This window comes from Camelus bactrianus, chromosome 6 (genome assembly GCF_048773025.1).
Source record: "Camelus bactrianus isolate YW-2024 breed Bactrian camel chromosome 6, ASM4877302v1, whole genome shotgun sequence".
Lineage (NCBI taxonomy): Eukaryota > Metazoa > Chordata > Mammalia > Artiodactyla > Camelidae > Camelus > Camelus bactrianus.
This window is the reverse complement of record NC_133544.1, coordinates 75,214,564-75,233,638: the sequence shown is the minus strand read 5'-3', so window position 1 is coordinate 75,233,638 and position 19,075 is coordinate 75,214,564. Positions and strand designations below refer to the sequence as shown.

The 19,075-nt window shown below is 38.0% G+C and overlaps 1 protein-coding gene across 4 annotated transcripts in view; it reads left to right on the top strand.

Annotated features, from left to right (window-relative positions):
* The first annotated feature begins 363 nt into the window (after nucleotides 1-363).
* Nucleotides 364-19,075, top strand: part of SPG11 (SPG11 vesicle trafficking associated, spatacsin) — a 75,749-nt gene continuing 57,037 nt past the window's right edge. For 3 of the 4 annotated variants that reach the window (XM_010965249.3, XM_045524296.2, XM_074366032.1), the window contains exons 1-7: nucleotides 364-674; nucleotides 3,189-3,373; nucleotides 4,221-4,445; nucleotides 6,053-6,254; nucleotides 13,701-13,838; nucleotides 14,041-14,489; nucleotides 15,565-15,710. In XM_010965249.3, the coding sequence (XP_010963551.2) occupies nucleotides 379-674; nucleotides 3,189-3,373; nucleotides 4,221-4,445; nucleotides 6,053-6,254; nucleotides 13,701-13,838; nucleotides 14,041-14,489; nucleotides 15,565-15,710 (1,641 nt within the window). In that variant the 5' untranslated portion in view covers nucleotides 364-378. The remainder of the gene's footprint in view (nucleotides 675-3,188; nucleotides 3,374-4,220; nucleotides 4,446-6,052; nucleotides 6,255-13,700; nucleotides 13,839-14,040; nucleotides 14,490-15,564; nucleotides 15,711-19,075) is intronic. The other variant, XM_045524297.2, reaches the window with a different exon arrangement.

The window sequence follows — 19,075 nt, the reverse complement described above, 5'->3', positions numbered from 1 at the left end:
ACTTCAGCATTCACATCAATTCTCTGATGATGGCTTCCAAGGAAATTGCACTACCCAGGGCCTATAAACCAAAAGAATCGCCCAATAAGAAATGGGAAGAAGAGAAGCAGGAACCGGCTCCAATAGGTAGGCAGCCGGAGTAGAAAGCAAAAGGTAACGCCACAGAGTGAGAACAGCTGCTAAGGCTCGCTTTGGCCGCTAATTGAGGCCCTCAACTATCTCAAGGTTGTTAAGCAAGAGAGTGGGCTTAAAGCAAAGGCAGAAGTGGCTCTGCTGGAGTGGGTGGTGTCGGCCTCCACAGGACGGGAATGTAACTCGGCAGCGACAATGCAGCTGTCCCTCCGGGAATCAGGAGCCTGAACGTGGTGAACACTGCGCATGCGCCTGACGCAGCGGAAGCGGGTGGGGGGAGGGCGCAGGACCGGAAATAACGCGAGAACCAGGATAGCTGCGGAGAAGGGGGCTGGAATCGCTGGAGCTATGGAGCGGGTTCTCCCCATTTTGTTGGTGCCTCTTCCCGCTGAGGCAACGGGGTGCCTCGGATGTCGGGCGCAGTTGCACAGAGAGCAGGAGGTTCTGGGAAGCCTGACGGCTGCAGGCAGCCTTCACGTGCTTTCCTTGGCGCCGGGCGGCCGGGGCGGGGGCGGCTGCCATCTAGACGGCCCGTTTCGGCAGTAAGTGCTGCGGGCGGGCCTGGCTGGTATTGTGGGGGTAGTCCGCAGCCTTGGTCGGTCCCTCTGTTCCCCTTCTGGCATGGAGGTAGCAGGAGAGGAATGCCAGCGGCCGGCAGCGCCCTAGAGGCGGGCCTGGTTCCTTCTCAGAACGTTTTCCTCGCTTTGGCGCGTCCCTACAACCATCCTTTCCGGTTCTTCGTGGGTGGAGACTGTATCCTGATCCTTTGCTGCTGCGGAGAACCTGGAATGGGTCCCCGCTTGGTCGCTGTCTTTTATTCATTCAACACAGGTTGATTAATCGTCACTGTTACGTGCACAGTGTCCATTTTCCAAAGTTAATTCTATCGAGGATGCCCGCTGGTGGGGAAAGGGGGGAGATCATCTCTTATTTGAATCATCTGTTTCCTTTTTCTTGTCTCCGAAACAAATGGCTGTTTACTTCACATTTGGGCTTTCCCCCACTTTTTCAAGGACTGAGCCTAGTTTTTCCACCCGCTTATTCGTTTATTCATTCAGCAAATACCTATTATGCACTTTCTGTTCGTTTCCTAAAGTAGCGCCTGAAAAGTTTAATAAGACCGTTCTTAACATGTGAGGGTTGTATGGTTGCGAAAACAGAAAAGAAACGTAATTTCAATCGTGTATTATTTTCCACATATGTAATTCTTAAAATTTGTATCATTAAGTTAAAGAGTGCCCTCTGAGTCTTTGACTGGACTCTTTAATACAGAAAACACATTACAAATGTTCTCTTTACGACTCTGAGTAGCCAGAGAGGAGTCTTACCTTGGAATCTTCAGATCCTGTAACAGTGCTTGACAGTAAATACTCGTTTGTTAAATCAGTGAATGCTTTAATCTGCTTTGTGTTTCTTTATTCCTGATCTCTAGTGCTAGGAAGAGAAATCTCTCTCTACTAGGAGTTAGATATTCAGCAGTATTAAGTACATATGAACACAGTGCCATAAAGAAAAGAATGAGGTAGGGAGAAAAGCAGAATTCTTAGTTGTTTGAGAACCCACATGAAAGTCGAATATACATGAAATAATGGGGCTTTCATAAACTATTGTATGAAATTAGTAGCAGGAGAGGATCAAGAAGTGCTTTTTAGCTTTTTAAGCTGAATTAAATTTTAATTCAATTAAAATACTTCGTAGGGTTAAAATAAGGACAGGTTTATAGTGTGCAGAATTTGCTTCCTACTTTTCTCAAATGGTTCTTTGTATATTGTTGAAATAATGTATTCTATTCACTGAAAGGTTTGCCTTTCCATGTGACAATATAGTCCTTGTGTTATGATGTTACTCGTTTCATACTATTCTGCCATTTACGTGTAGCTTAGTTTAACGTTTTCCATTGTTGACATCTAGATTTTCAGATTTTCATTGTAAATAGTCAGGACTTTGGTGTTTATGGAAAATTCTAGGTATAAAGCCATAAAGTGTCAGTATTTTTCTCTAATAAAATAATAGCACCAAGTCCACTGTTTTTAGATACAAAATTACTGCTTCTGTAGAAAAGAGCTTTTGTAAAAATATGAAACTTTATTAACATGGTAGCCTTATCTCTTTCTATTGATTTGTTTTCAGATTTGAGGCCCTTTAATTTTATTTTTTATATGTGACATAATTTTATTATTTAATTTGAAGCTGTAGCATTATTAGTCTTTTTCCATCCTCATCAGCCATGTTTGTTTGTTGACTTTATACTGTTAAAAAAAATGCTGCAACAGTACAGTCCATCAAAGTAGCCATTAGCCACATGTGGTTAAAATTAAAAATTTAGTTCTTCAGTTGCACTGCCCTCATTTAAAGTGCCCAGTAGCCACATGTGGCTGTTGGCTGCTATATTGGACCACGCAGATATGTTGAACACTTCATCATTACAGAGTGTTGCTGAACAGAGCTTCTGTAACATGCCATTTGAGTCATCGAAGTCTCTGAATACAAATAATCACTTTAAAAAATCATTGATAGCATTTAAGTGAACAGTCATTTTGTTAGTTGTGAGCACCACCTCTTATAAATATTAGATATATTTGGTTGTTGAAACTTATCCTTTGATCATGACAGTTCCATTAAATATATCATTAGTCAAGATTTAGGATGAAGGAATGAAAGCAACCACCATTTATTGCTCCTGGCCCCATTTTCACTAGCACTCCTATATACTAATATTTTTAAATGGAAGTGCTGGGGGTTGAACCCAGGACCTCAGGCATGCTAAGTATGCACTCTACCACTGAGCTATAACCCCCCCCCCCCCCCCCCCCGCCAACGCCTATATTCTTGTGTTGCTGTGAAAGGGGTTGAAGAGGAAGAAGAAAGTAAGGGAAGGGGGAAAAGGTGGGAAGTCCTGGAGCAGTTTGCATTTCCTTGGGTTGCATAAAGAATTAATGCTATTAGGTGAACTAATGAGTTGTTTGCTACTTACTTTGTCCTTTACCCTCACTATTGTGGGTAGGTAGTGTTGTGGGTACAGAATATAATAAATAGTCTAATCTTTTTTTTTTTAGGTTTATATGGGAGGATTCTCCCAACAGTGGGACACCAACAGATAAGCCCAGACTGCTTGCTCTTAGTGAAAATTGTGAACTGCTTATCTATGAATTTAATTTGAAGGATGGAAGTTGTGATGCAACCGTTTTGCATAGCTATAATGAGGAGACATTGCAAAAGCTCATTGAAGATCAAAATATCAGTAAGTATTTACAGGTGGTCTTTAGCATGTTTAAATCTGTAACATTACTATATAAATTTATATATTTCAGGAAGAATTCTTACAGAGGTGAAATCAGGGAGGGAGATACATCCAGTACACTAGACACTAGCTACATGGGGCTATTGAGCACTTAATATAATTAATAAGAATTAATATGTCTTTTAAATGTCAAATATACTACAGATTTGAATACTTAGTACTAAAAAAGTAAAATATCTCAGTAGTTTTTGTATTAATTACATGTTGATATATTTTGAGTGTGAGGTAAGTTATATTAAACTTAGTTTTACCTGTGTCTTTTTTCATTGCAGCCAGTAGAAAATTTGAAATTACATGTGTGTGTTTCACATTTGTGGCTGACAGTATATTTCAATTGGACAGTGCTGATCTAGACTGGTTACAAAGCTGTCTACTATGTTCCATCCTGAGGGTTGCAGGGAGCAGAAATGAAAGCACTCAGGTTTCTGTTTTTAAGGCAGTAGCATACTCACAACCCTTGATTATAAGGTTCCCTCTTTTTCTTTCTAAAGAGTCTGTGATCATTCTTGTGAGGCCCCATGGATAAGCAGGCTTTTTTGATCTTCCAGTGTGCTCTCACACTCTGGCCATAAACAGAAGGCACAGGGACACCGTACACCATCTTCATTTATCACCTTACCCACCTTCCAATGACCATGTGGTTAGGTGATTTTGAACAACTGTCTAGAGTTGGATTAAGTGCTGTTTCCCTTTTCTTTTACCTGCATGTGTTATGTTAACAGAATAAAATTTACCAACTGTAAACCTGTGACCATTGAGTTTGATATAATATCCTTTTGTTTTATAGGTATTTCCTTATTATCTCTGAGAATTCTGTCATTTCATAGTAACACATCGTTATTGTTCATCAACAAATATATCATCCTACATGTTATATTTCCTGAAAGAGATGCTGAGATTAGGTTACTCAACTGTTTCACATTACCCTTGCCTGCACAGGCAGTGGACAGGATTATTGACACGCAGCTCTGCAGAGGAATTCTTTTTGTGCTGAGTAGTTTAGGCTGGATCTGTATCCTTGTTGGTAAAGATGTTGATTGCGGGAAAGGAAAATACCAAAAAGATGAGTTTTTTTAGGCTTTTAGTTATAGGGAGTGGAGTATAGGCAGAATGGTCAGTTTTTCAGTAAAACTTTCAGGGAAAAAGATCTTCATGAGTTTAAAGTACTCAACTACATTGTTTTCTATTTCATTCAAATATTTTTCAGTTTATAAATACACATTTTTTCATAGCCATAATAGTCTTATCCAACTTTTTAATGTTTTTAAATTGTGTATGTTCTGCATTACCAATTTATTCAGAATATACTTATTAAATATCTACTTTGTGCTTGTTGCAGGAAGGATTTAGATGACTGCTTATGATATGATATACACATTTTTCATGTATGAATATAATCTACCTCTTACCATCTCTAATGATACTTCGATCATATTAGTGAATCATTGTTTGCATAACAATTTTTAATTTGTTTTTGGAAACTATCACAGATTTTTTGTCTTTAGCAGATCCATAGGTCATCAGCAAAATTATTCTGAAAATTATTTGACAATTATTTGAAGAATGACCCCTTATTTGTTTTTGGAACTTTTATTTCAGCATTAAAGGAATAGTTTTCCTATTTTACATATATCATAGCCTATATTAAAATTTCTTTTGTAAAAAAAAAATTCTTTTGTAAAAGATGTTATGTGGAATATGGACAGACCTGTGCTGTCCAACACTGTAGGCAGTAGGTATATGTGGCTGTTGAGCACTTGAAATTGGCTAGTGTGACTGAGGAACTGAATTCTTAATTATATTTAATGATTTTAGATTTAAAATCTGATTCTTGATTCAGTTATTGGAGAACTTTTGAGTATGTTTGGAACAACTTTGGCTGCTCCAAGTTCTTAAATATAAATTTTTGTAGTCTAAATACAGACCAGGTATTTCCAATGAAAATTTAGTGTTCAAATTGAGATGTGCTGTGACTGTAAAATAACCAAATTTGAACACTTACATGAAAAAATGATATAAAATATCTCAATTTTTATATTGATTACCTGTAGAGATGATAATGTTTTGGATATATTTGGTTAAATAAAATATATTCTTAAGGTTAGATTCAGGAATGTGGGCATAGCTCAGTGGTAGAGTGCATGCTTAGCATGCACGAGGTCCTGGATTCAATCCCCAGTACTGCTATTAAAAAAAAAAAAAAAGATTAGGTTCATTGGTTTCTTTTTACTGTAGTAAGGGCTACTAGAAAATTTACAATGACAAATGTGGCTCATATGTTTCTTTTGGATAGCACTGTTGTAGAACACCAGTGGAAAATACTATGTCTCAATATTATTAACATCATAATGTTAACAATATAATAATAATATTAAGTCTCAGGGCCTGGCACAGAGTGGATATTTAGCAAGTATTGTTGAGCGAATTCTCTATCATGTTGTTTATTGGGTCACCAAACTCATAGTTACCTGGTTAATGTGATGGGGTTGTTTTAGTGCCATCTTCCTTCTGCTATTATACCTTCAAGGTTGGAGCAATGAGATCTTTAACTGTCTTGTCCTATGTTTTAAATGGTTCAGCATACTTCAGACTGGCATTTTCTTTAACTCTAACTCAAAGACATTTTTGACATTGTGGACGGTAGACGCATAGCTCATGTGGATTTAGCACTTCACCAAGAAGATGTGTGTAATGAGCAACAACAGGAGCCAGCCAAGATTTCTTCCTTTACTTCACTGAAAGTATCTCAAGACCTAGATGCTGTAGTGATTATCAGCTCCTCCAACACTGCAATTGCTCTTAACTTAAATTTGTATTTCAGGTATGTAGATTACTGCATTCTCTGATTTGAGGTAAATAATTAGAGCCATAAGAGGTTACAGGTGTGCTTGTTAGGTTCCCCCCCACCCCCCCTTAACCTTTAAACAGTTTTCTTTCTCTAGTCAGTTAAATCAGGTTCTACCTGCTACATAGTGAGCTTGTTACTGTATAATAATGTGTAGAAATAACTACTGGCTACCTTTTTATTACTGGATACATCTCCAAGTTTTGATTTTGTTTTATGTGTATTTTGATATATATGGCTTATATCATCATGTAAGTAAAAAGTATCAAGCACAATTTTAGAAGCCCTTGGCTGTTATACATTGTATTATACATACATCATACATCTGCTCACCTCTTCCCCACATTAGAGTGAGGAGAAATAGGATTTACCCTGCGTTAGAATGAGGCTTCGGATCCTGGCTGCCTAGGGGATCACTTTTCACTTAAAGAACTTTAACAACATACATTGACCTAGCTTTCTCCAGTTGAGGATTTCCTCAGATGTTTCCCTTGGAGGGTCCACAATTGCAGCTTTCTAAATATATTAATAAAAATTGACTGCTTCTTTGTGTTGCTTTTTGATTTGGAGATTATAGTTGCTTCTGATTTTTTGATGTTTGAAAGGACTATGTGTATATGTGAGTGTGCACACACACAGCAGCCTGTTTATTGCAACTTGTTTATCTCAAAGTAGACCAGTCCACTTTTATGACTTTCAGTGTTAAGAGCTGTCCCAAACAATTAGGAATTTTGGTCCTAACTTAATATGAGTAAAATAAACAAATCCTTGAGTAATTAGGATGCACTTTGATGGGATTATTGCTTACTGTTTGGATCACAAAAAAGGGTTAATTTCATCTTCACATATCAGCCAGAACTTATAACTGTGATCTTTTCATTTGTTTTCAATGGTTTTTTAATACTTTTTTTTAAAAAAATCTTTGAGCAGGGATGATAAGAACATTTTCAGATTATGCGCTTATGTGTCAGTGGGCCATGTTTACTGACTAAAACATACTCTGTTCTTGTAGAGTTACCTCCTAGTCATCTTCCTTGGAAAACAATTTGACAGATCAGAAAGGAGGAAAGACTTCTCAGCTACTCTGATCCTTGAGTGTAGGATTCTGTTCCTCTGGTTGTTTTGGCAACACCTCAGGAGAACTCTGAGGAGAGCAGCAGGCACATTCCTTTGAATAAATTTCATTGAACTGAGCCCCTGTAACATCAGCCAATGAAGAGGTTTTGTTCTGTTCCGAGCAGTGAATTTAGGGATCTGTCCTGTCCAACTAAATGAGTGATCTCTGTTTGTTGATTATTAATTATTTACATGGATTTTTTTTATTAGTGTAACTTCTTGAGGGAATTGACTAGCACGTTTATTTTCTAAGTGTGCTGTTAGATGTGTTTTACCTTTCCTGTCTCCTGACCCTGGTTCTTCTTTTCCACAATACAGAATGTCAGCCTCCTCACTACTTTTCATTTTATCAAGTCCTGTTTATCCTTTGAGCTCTACCTCTTTCATGAAACCTTTTCTTACTAAAACCCCTTTCACTTGTAAATTTAGACTCATTTTATACCTTTTCTCCTCTTTGAATTTCTATAGCACTTCTGCTTTCAACTACAAGTTAGCACTTGATTTTATAGTCTTGTATTATTTCTCTGGTTCTTTTTTTTTGTAGAGTCTGTAAGCTCCATGTAAGCGCCTCATGATTTGTTTGTTCAGTTCACTGTCAATGACTTTTTTTTAACATTTTTTTATTGAGGAAGACTCATTTTACAATGTTGTAGCAAATTCCAGTGTAGAACACAATTTTTCAGTTATACATGAATATACGTATATTCATTGTCAGTTTTTTTTCCCACCGTGTGCTGCCACAAGATCTTGTATATATTTCTCTGTGCTATACAGTATAATCTTGTTTATCTATTTTACATTTAGAAATCCCAGTCTGTCCCTTCCCACCCCCCGCCCCCTTGGCAACCACAAGTTTGTATTCTACGTCTATGAGTCTGTTTCTGTTTTGTATTTATGGTTTTTTTTTTTTTTTGATTCCACATATGAGTGACCTCATATGGTATTTTTCTTTCTCTTTCTGGCTTACTTCACTTACAATGACATTCTCCAGGAACATCCATATTGCTGCAAATGTCGTTATGTTGTCGGTTTTTACGGATGAATAATATTCCATTGTATAAATATACCACATCTTCTTTATCCAGTCATCCGTTGATGGACATTTAGGCTGTTTCCATGTCTTGGTATTGTAAATAGTGCCACTATGAACATTGGAGTGCAGATGTCTTTTTGAAGTAGGGTTCCTTCTGGATATATGCCCAGGAGTGGGATTCCTGGGTCATATGGTAAGTCTATTCCTAGTCTTTTGAGAAATCTCCATACTGTTTTCCACAGTGGCTGCACCAAACTGCATTCCCACCAGCAGTGTAGGAGGGTTCCCTTTTCTTCACAGCCTATCCAACATTTGTCATTTGTGGACTTTTGAATGATGGCCATTCTGCCTGGTGTGAGGTGATACCTCATTGTAGTTCTGATTTGCATTTCTCTGATAATTAGTGATATTGAGCATTTTTTCATGTGCCTATTGATCATTTGTATGTCTTCCTTGGAGAATTGCTTGTTTAGGTCTTTTGCCCATTTTTGGATTGGGTTGTTTGTTTTATTCTTATTAAGTCATATGAGCTGCTTATATATTCTGGAGATCAAGCCTTTGTTGGTTTCATTTGCAAAAATTTTCTCCCATTCCATAGGTTGTCGTTTTGTTTTACTTATGGTTTCCTTTGCTGTGCAGAAGCTTGTAAGTTTCATTAGGACCCATTTGTTTATTCTTGCTTTTGTTTATCTATTGCTTGAGTAGACTGTCCTAGGAGAACATTTTTGAGATGTGTGTGAGATAATGTTTTGCCTATATTTTCTTCTAGGAGGTTTATTGTATCTTGTCATATGTTTAAGTCTTTGATCCATTTTGAGTTTATTTTTGTGTATGGTGTAAGGGAGTGTTGTAGCTTCATTGATTTACATGCTGCTGTCCAGTTTTCCCAACACCATTTGCTGAAGAGACTCTTCATTCCATTGTATATTCTTGCCTCCTTTGTCAAATATTAGTTGATCAAAAGTTTGTGGGTTCATTTCTCGGTTCTGTATTGTGTTCCATTGGTCTGTATGTCTTTTTTTTGTACCAATACCATGCTGTCTTGATTACTGTAGCCCTTTAGTATTGTCTGAAGTCTGGGAGAGTGATTCCTCCAGCCTCTTTCTTTTTCTTCAATAATGCTTTGGCAATTCTAGGTCTTTTGTGGTTCCATATAAATTTTATTATGATTTGTTCTAGTTCTGTGAAATATGTCCTGGGTAATTTGATAGGGATTGCATTAAATCTGTAGATTGCCTTGGGCAGTGTGACCATTTTAACAATATTGATTCTTCCAATCTAGGAGCATGGGATATCTTTCCATCTTTTTAAGTCTTCTTTAATTTCCTGAATCAGTGTTTTATAGTTTTCCATGTATAATTCTTTCACCTCCTTGGTTAGATTTATTCCTAGGTATTTTATTACTTTGGGTGCTATTTTACAGGGGATTGTTTCTTTACTTTCTTTTTCTATTGATTCATCATTAGTGTAAAGAAATGCAACTGATTTTTGAACATTAATCTTGTAACTTGCTACCTTGCTGACTTCTTCAATTATTTCTAGTGGTTTTTATGTAGACCTTTTAGGATTTTCTATATATAGTATCATGTCTGCATATAGTGACAATTTTACCTCTTCTTTTCCAATTTGGATCCCTTTTACTTCTTTGTATTGCCTGATTGCTGTGGCTAGGACTTCCAAGACTATGTTGAGTAGGAGTGGTGATAGTAGGCAGCCTTGTCTTGTCCCAGATTTTAGTGGGAAGCTTTTGAGTTTTTCACCATTGAGTACTATGCTGGCTGTAGGTTTGTCATATATAGCTTTTATTATGTTGAGATATGTTCCCTCTATACCCACTTTGGTGAGAGTTTTTATCATAAATGAGTGTTGAATTTTATCAAATGCTTTTTTTCATCTGTTGAGATGATCATGTGTTTTTTGTCCTTTCTCTTGTTGATGTGATGTATTACATTGATTGATTTGCATATGTTGAACCACCCTTGTGTCCCTGGGATGAACCCCACTTGGTCATGATGTATAATCTTTTTTATGTGTTGTTGGATTCTATTTGCTAAAATTTTGGTGAGGATTTTTGCATCTATGTTCATCAGTGATAATTGGCCTATAATTCTCTTTTTTGGTGGTGTCTTTGCCTGGTTTCGGTATCAGGGTGATGGTGGCTTCATGGAATGAGTTTGGGAGTATTCCCTCCTTTTCAACCTTCTGAAAGAGTTTGAGAAGGACCGGTATGAGTTCTTCTTTGTATGTTTGGTAGAATTCCCCAGTGAAGCCGTCCGTTCCTAGACTTTTATTTGTAGGGAGGTTTTTTATTGCTAATTCGATTTCATTTCTAGTGATCAGTTTGTTCAGGTGGTCAGTTTCTTCTTGGTTCAGTCTTGGTGGACTGTATGTTTCCAGAAACTTGTCCATCTAGGTTACCCATTTTGGTTCCATATAGTCTTTCACAATATTCTTGTATGATATTCTGTATTTCTGTTATTTGTTGTAATTTCTCCATTTTTCTTTCTTATTTTGCTTATTTGTGCTCTCTTTTTTCTTTGTGAATTTGGCCAGAGGTTTGTCAATTTTGTTTACTTTTTCAAAAAACCAGCTTTTGGTTTGATTGATTTTTTTCTATTGTTTTATTAATCTCTATTTTATTTCCTCCCTGATCTTTATTATTTCCTTCCTTCTGCTGCCTTTTGGGGTTTTTTCTCTTCTTTTTCTAATTCTTTTAGCTGGTGGGTTAGATTGTTTGAGATTGTTCTTCTTTTTGAGGAAGACCTGTATCACTGTAAACTTCCCTCTTTGCACTGCCTTTGCTGCGTCCCATGAATTTTGTGTGGTTGTGTTTTCATTTTCATTTGTCTCAAGGTATTTTTTAATTTCAACTTTGATTTCATCATTGACCCATTGTTTTTTTAAAACCATATTGTTTAATCTCCAACTTTCCTTTTTTTCTCCTTTGTTTCTCTGTAGTTAATTTCTAGTTTCATGGCATTGTGTCAATAAAGATGTTTGAGATAATTTCTCTCTTAAAATTGTTGAGGCTTTTTTTGTGCCCAAGTACATGATCAATCCTAGGAAATGCTCCATGTGCACTTGAAAAGAATGTATGTCCTATTTTTTCGAGGTGTAATGCTCTGAAAATATCCACCAAATCTAATTTTTCTATTGTATCACACTGTCAGTGACTTTTACTTCCAATTTATCTTAGCTATCCATTCCCATAGTCATACCCTGGGCTTTGTCATTACATGAAACTGCTCGTCCCCAAATCACTATTCTGCACATCCTGCCCTGACCACAGCTTCCTAAATTTACAGCTTGCTTACTCAAGAGCCCCTCCTGTCTTCACTTCCCTCCCTCTGCAGCATAGATGCTGTGACACATCATTTAGTCACTTTCTTGAATGCACCCTAACTCCTACTCCTGCCCTATGGTACCACTTGGTCTGACAAATCATTTTTTATTTTTTTGTTTTTTTACCTGCCTTTTTAGTCCCTGCACCCAAGTAACTGAGCACTTGTGAGAAAACTGCAAAGGGAAATGAATAGCACTATAAGTTCACACTCACTACTTTCAGTGGTCTCTCGTGTTGCCTGGAGATTTTGCAATGATTTTTCATGAGTCCGTTCTTTACAACAGTGTTTTTAAACCTCCATTTTCCTCAAATCTCTATTTATCTCTTTCTCCCCAGCTGTTCTTGGATGATTTTACCTCCTACTTTATAAATGAAGTAGAACCATCCAATGGGAGCTCGTTCAGTTTCTCACCTTAAATTTGCAAACCTACTTTCCTGACTCATCTTCTCCAACTTCCCTGCTGTTACAGTGGCGGGATTCCCTTGTGTGTGCTCTGGATCCCATTCCTTCCCTCCTTCTCAGGGACTGGTCTCCCTTTCCTCTCTCGTCTACATCTCCAACCTCTTTTAAGTATTAGATCCACATCCAGTTAATCACCAGGTCCAAGCCATTCTACCTCCTCAGTGTTTCTTGTATTGTCCACTTAACTCCGCTGTCATCACTGTGATCCATGCCGCTTTCATCACTTACCTGAACTAGCTTAACAGCCTCGAACTTGGTCTCACATGTCTGTTCTCTCCTCACATCCATCTTCTGTGGGGCAGCCAGAAGGGTGATGCTAGAATGCACATCTTATCGGACTATAGCCAAGTATGAAGTCTGGGGACAGGATCTGTATCTTGTTGGTGGAGGAACTTCCTTCTCTATGGGTCATCTTTCTTTATTGTCACCTTCCCTTCTTTAACTTCTTTTCATCATCTCCTTGACAAATAAATATCAACCTGTTACCTTCAAATTGTCAAAAGGATTAATAGTTCATAATTTAACTAAGTGCTCAGGGGGGTTACGTGCTCCCTTTCTCCCGCCATCTACTCTTCTGCTTCTAATCAGATGGCTTCTGTGCTTAAACCATAATTTATCTTCCTTCCCACTGGCACACTCCCCTGACCACCACCACCATATAAAAGCTGAAACTCCATAAAGCCCACCCCCAACTGTCTCTGCTAACTTCTCCAGCCTCATCTCACACTGCCACGTTTCTCATTCCCTGTGTTTTGGCCATCCCAGTCTTCTTTGTGCTTCTGAAAAGTGACAGCCCTATTTCCACATGCACTCTCCATCTATGCCTGCATTCATACTTTGCTTTTCTAGTCCTTACTCATTCTCCTTGTCTCAAGCTAAGTCTTAAACTTTGTGTTGGTGGTATGTGGGTAATTAAGAACCTGGGGTTTATGGTCAGGTAGACAGAAACAGCTGGTCTGTTTCTGTGAGTCTTAGTTTCCATATCTGCAAAAGCGGCTTACATTTACCTCAGGAGGTTGTTGAAAGGCTCAGATAAGTTAGTTTATATAAAGTTTTCAGCATAACATCTGCATTATAGTAATACAATAAATGGTCTTATCTCTTTATAAAGCTAACTGCCTTAAGATTCAGATTATTTTTAATTGAGCTATTGACATATGATATTAGTTTCAGGTGAGTACATAATGATTCAATATATGTGCATATTGCACAGTGATCACTACAATAAATCTAGTTAGCATCCATCTCCACACATAGGTGCAAATCGGTCATATTCTCAAGGTTGACTTTATCACTCTGCCCTAAGCAATGGAGATAAGAAGTCCAGGTCAGGGAAACTTATTGTCTGGACTCTTCCTACTCTGTGATACCTCCACCCCTTACACGCCCCCACCCCCATTTTCAACAGGAACACGGGTTTGGGGTTGATCATCGTTTTTTGGCCATTGCTATTATTTTAAAACATAGGCAATACCCAGGACACCTACTGTGTGAAAGATCTCTAGAAGACGTTCCTGTTGAAGGCCCTGAAGGCATAGATGAAGATGATCCTGTTAATTCTGACTACAACATGAAACTGACCAAGTTTTCCTTCCAAGTTGATAGGTACAGAAACCTCCTTTTTGGATTTACTTTATTATTATGATTATGATTATTAATTATTTTGTCATTCTGACACAATACCTTTTCACTAAAGGTCTTTTCAGGGGTAGACATGTTTATTTTCTTAAGTGCGTCTTTGCCCTGGTTTAGTGCTTTACTTAGTGCCCTTCACTGTAACAGATGTGAGTTCTGTCCTATCTTCCAGGTCTTGGAAAGCCCAGCTGTCATCACTGAATGAAAGCATAAAGAGCTCCAAACTGGAGGCTTCCTGTTGTGCTCCATGGTTCCAGGATATTCTGCACTTGGAGTCCCCCGAATCTGGTGACCAGAGTGCCAGTGTGCCAAGCTGGGCCTTCATTCCCCAAGGCCTGCCGCACAGGCAGTACAGTTTTCCATGGAAAAGTCCCGCCAAGACCAGGGATCCAGGAAGATTATGGAAAAGAATGCACATCAGTGAGCAGGAGGAGCCCCTTGAGCTCGCATGTGTGTCTGTGACAGGATTCACTGCACTGTTTACTTGGTCAGTAGAAAGGACGGGCTGTTCCATTGCCCTCTGGGATTTGGAGACCCAGGCCATGCAGTGTTTTTCCCTGGGCAAAAAATGCATCCCTGTAGACAGTGGTGGAGACCAGCAGCTGTGCCTCGTTTTGACAGGTGAGAACGTCTTGTGTCAGGTTGGAATCCATCGCCGAGAGCACCTCTCTTACCTGTTTTACTACTGCTGCCCGGGTGATGTAGTGCCTACTCACTCCTCTAAGTGTAGTGTTTTATGGAGGAAATTTGGTGTTAACGTTGGTAATGTTGCCTCATATGTTTGACTTTTAATTAAGGTTATTTCTGCTCAGCTAAGTACTAAGATACTGAGTCAGAAAAAGTTTAAGTCTAAGAAGAGTTGGTTTTAACCCAGGGAGTCTTCACAGGACTTTGGTTTGTACAGAGTTCGTAAGCTGGCAGCTCATAGGCCATATGAGTTTGGATTTGCTTGGCTTGCGCTATGTAGGCTTTTAAAAAAAAGATTTGTGTCTCACAAGCCTGTAAAATTAGAGGGTTTCAGACAAAATCTGTATTTCCAGTTATTACTGTAAAATTAGAATATCTGGCAACACTGGCCCTCATTCCTGCATAGTAATTGATGGGTTGGAGCTGAATTTCAGTGCTCCTAGATGGGCTGCTTTCTTTCAGGTTTGGTTTTCTTGCACTTCTCTCGCCACCTGTTTTGCCTGTAGGCATTCGGGTTTGATGTGTCAGATGCGCATTGATTCAGCATAACCATGCCATAACCTCCTACAGAGCTACTGAGTTCTGATTGAACTAACCATGTGTTTCTTCTTCAGTGTCCTGATTTTGGTAATCATGTATTTCTATGTGTCAAGAGCATGCTATTAATGTTTCGTTTTAGTAAACCAGAAATGTGACATCTCAATAGTTACAAGTTCCAAGTATTGATAGTACAAGACAGTACAAAGTAGCAAAGAGAGGTTTCCTGCTAGTCATAGGATACATTGTTCCTATGAGAATTTGCCTTGTGGTTAGTGTTTAAAAGATAAAGCTCTTCTTTGAAAAAATCATGATGAATTTACCAATTAATGTCATAATAGTTACTGGTACCCAATAAATCTATTTATACTTACAGTGCTGAAATATTGCACAATTAGAGATTAATTCCTGTCATAATCCTAAAACCTATGTCCTAATAACTTATTAAAGTCAACTTTTGTTTTTCTTATAGAAAATGGACTCTGTCTGATTTTGTTTGGTCTGACCCAAGAGGAGTTTTTAAATCGACTAATGATCCATGGAAGCGCCAGCACTGTGGACTCTCTTTGCCATCTGAATGGTTGGGGGCGGTGCTCCATCCCCATACACGCCCTAGAGGTAACAGAGTTAAATGTCTGGAGAATTCTGCTTGATAATCCCTCTGTCCTATATTCTGTTTGACTATAGATTATTTTAGTCAGTACAATACAGATTAGGAGAGTTCATTTAACCTTGCACCAAAAGATCATCCATTTGCTTACTATTGGCTATTTCGTTACCCTGATCCTGCTTAGCAGTTTACCATTTTTGACATTAAAAGATACAAGGTTATGATAACCACTATTTAAGAAAGAAAAACTCACAAGCAATGGAGGCAACATTAAACTGGGAGAAGAAATGATGTGGAAACAAGCTGTGGGAACCTGAAACAGGAATGATCCCTTATTCCCAGTTTGCAGTCCCCACACTTCTAATCCAGCTGTAGTAGTGTCAGAATGGAATTTATATAGCATTTTATAGTTTACAGATATGCATTATCTAAATTGTGCTAAAATAACCACGTGAGATGGGTTGGGTAGTTTTTATTCATTTCATTTTACAGATGAAAAATCTAAGGCTTAGAATGGTTGAGTGCCTTATAGCCATATTAATAAGGCAGGAGCCAGAGTTAATGGCAGGGCACTTTCTGCTGAACCACACAGCCGTGAAAGATTGAGAACTTGAAGTTATTACTGTTATGTGCTAGTCTCGTTTTAGTGACAGCTTTATTGAGATATAATTCACACATCACAATATTCACCCACCTATTGTACAATTCAGCGGGTTTTAGTATATTCAGTTACACAAACATTTTCATTGTCTTATTTCAGAACATTTTCTTCACCCCAAAGGGAAACACTATACCCATAAACAATCACTCCCAAGTTTTCACAAACCCTAGTTTTCAAACACTTATCTGCTTTCTGTCTCTGGATTTGCCTATTGTATACATTTCATGTAAATAGATTATTGTGACTGGCCTTTGTGACTGGCTTCTTTCACTTAATGTGTTTTCAGGGTTCATCCATATAGAATGTATCAGTAGTTCATTTCTTTCTTTGGCTGAATAAACATTCCATTGTATGGATATAACAGTTATTTTTAATCCACTCACCTATTGATGGACATTTAGGTGGTTTCTTTTGGACTATTGTGAATTATCCTGCTATGAACAGTTGTGTACTAGTTTTTGTTATCATACTTTCATTTCTTTTGGATACACACTTGGCAGTGGAACTACGAGGTAATTCAACTTTTTGAAGAACGACCAAACTGCTTTCCACAGTGGCTGCACTACATTACTTTCCCACTAGCAATGTATGGGAGTTCCTGTAGCTCCATATCCTCACCAACACTTATTGTTCAGTTGTTTTATCAGAGACATCCTGGTGGCTCTGAAGTCAAAAATGAGATGGTATCTCATTGTCATTTTGACTTACGTTTTCTTAATGACCTATGTGTTGAGCATGTTTTTATGTGCTTATTGGTCATTTGTACATCTCTTTGGAGGAATGTCTGCTTAAATCCCTTGTCCATTTTGTAATTGGGTTATTTGTCTTTATTGTTGAGGTCTACAAGTTCTTTTTCTATTTTGGATACTAGACCCTTATGAGGAACATAATCTGAAAGTATTTTCTCCTGTCCTATGGGTTGTCTTCACCTTCTCCATGGTGACCTTTGAAATACAAAAGTTTTTCATTTTGATGAAGTCGATTTCCACACCCTTTCTTTCTGTTGTTGGTCACTTGTGCTTTTGGTGTCCTATCTAAGAAACCAGTGCCTGTTCTGAGGTCATGAAGATTTACTTTAACAAGAGTTTTATAGTTTTAGCTCTTACATTTAGGTCTTTGATGCATTATGATTAATTTTGTGTGTGATAAGGGGAAGTGACCCAACCTCATTCTTTTGCATGTGCATATTCAGTTGTTCTTGCACCATTTGTTGGAAAATTTACCTTTATATCACTACAGAATATCATTGTAGGAAATGTAGTAATAGGGAAAGAAAATTTATCACTTATAAATCTATTATCCGAAAGTAATCACGTTTACTGTTAGATTATTTCCTATAGTTATTTTTCCTAAATATTTATTTTAATAATCAGGTCTTATGTCATTAATCTTATCAACTCTATAGGTAAATAGTGTTATTATTTCCATTTTCTCAACGAGGGAATACAGAGAGGTTACATATTCTGATTCAGTTACACTTGGGCTGTGAGTGGTAGCACTAGATGTTTGAACCCAGGCAGTGTGACTACAGAGCCTCCGCCTTACACAGTGTGTGTGTGTGTGTGTGTAGCGAGTTTAATTAGGTGTGTGTGGAATATTCAGCATTTTCTGGCCTTAGTCTCCCCCACACACAAATAATGAATATGTATGACTTAAGTGGTAACAATAATAACAAAACACATACCCTTGTTCCCACCATCCAGGCAAGAACTCGATTGTCTTTCAATGTGCACCCCTCCTGTTGCATGTGTGTCCATCCCCATCCTGTTCCCTTACCTTCCCCAGTCTCCAAGTTAACTGCCATTCTGAAAATTTCTACTATTCCCTTGCTTTTCTTTGTCTTCCTCCATACAAATATTCCCTCAAATAAGGCTATTTAGTTTTGCTTACTGTTGAATTTTGTATAAAATAGAATTTCTGTATATATTCTTTTGGGACCTCCTGGGGTTTTTTTTCTCTAAACATTTTGTGTGTGTGTGACTTACCCATGTTAATTTGTATAACTATAATTCATTCAGTTTGACCCTTGTGTAGCATTCCATTGTCTGAGTATCTTATTTATCCAACCTGAGGTTGTTTCCAGTAGTTTCCTGTTATAAATAGTGTTGCAGTAAACAGTTTCTTACACATCTACTGCAGCATGTGTGCAAGAGTGCCTCTTTGGTGGTATCAGAATTGCTGGGCCGTAGGGACGTGCATTTTTTTTCTTTTTTAAATTATTTTAAATAGACTTTATTGTTTTAGATCAGTTTCAGGTTCACAACAGAATTTAGCAGAAAATACAGAGTTCGTACATAGCCCTTCCCACCCATACATATATACTCCCCTAACCTCAACATCTCTCATCAGTGTGGCATATTTGTTACACAATCAGTGAACCAACATGGGCACATTATTATCAACCAAAGTCCGTAGTTAACATTAGGGTTCACTCTTGGTGTTGTACATTCTGTGGGTTTTGACAAATGCATAATGACATGTAGCCACCACTATAGTATCATATAGAATAATTTCATTGCCCTAAAAATCCCTTGTGCTCCATCTACTCATTCCTCCCTCCCTCCCTCCCCTCAAGCCCCTGGAAACCACAATCTTTTTATTGTTTCTGTAGCTGTGCCTTTTCCAGAATGTCATTTAGTTGGAATCAATACAGTTTGTAGCCTTTTCAGACTGGCTTCTTTCATTTAGTAGTATGTCTTGTAAGTGTTTTCT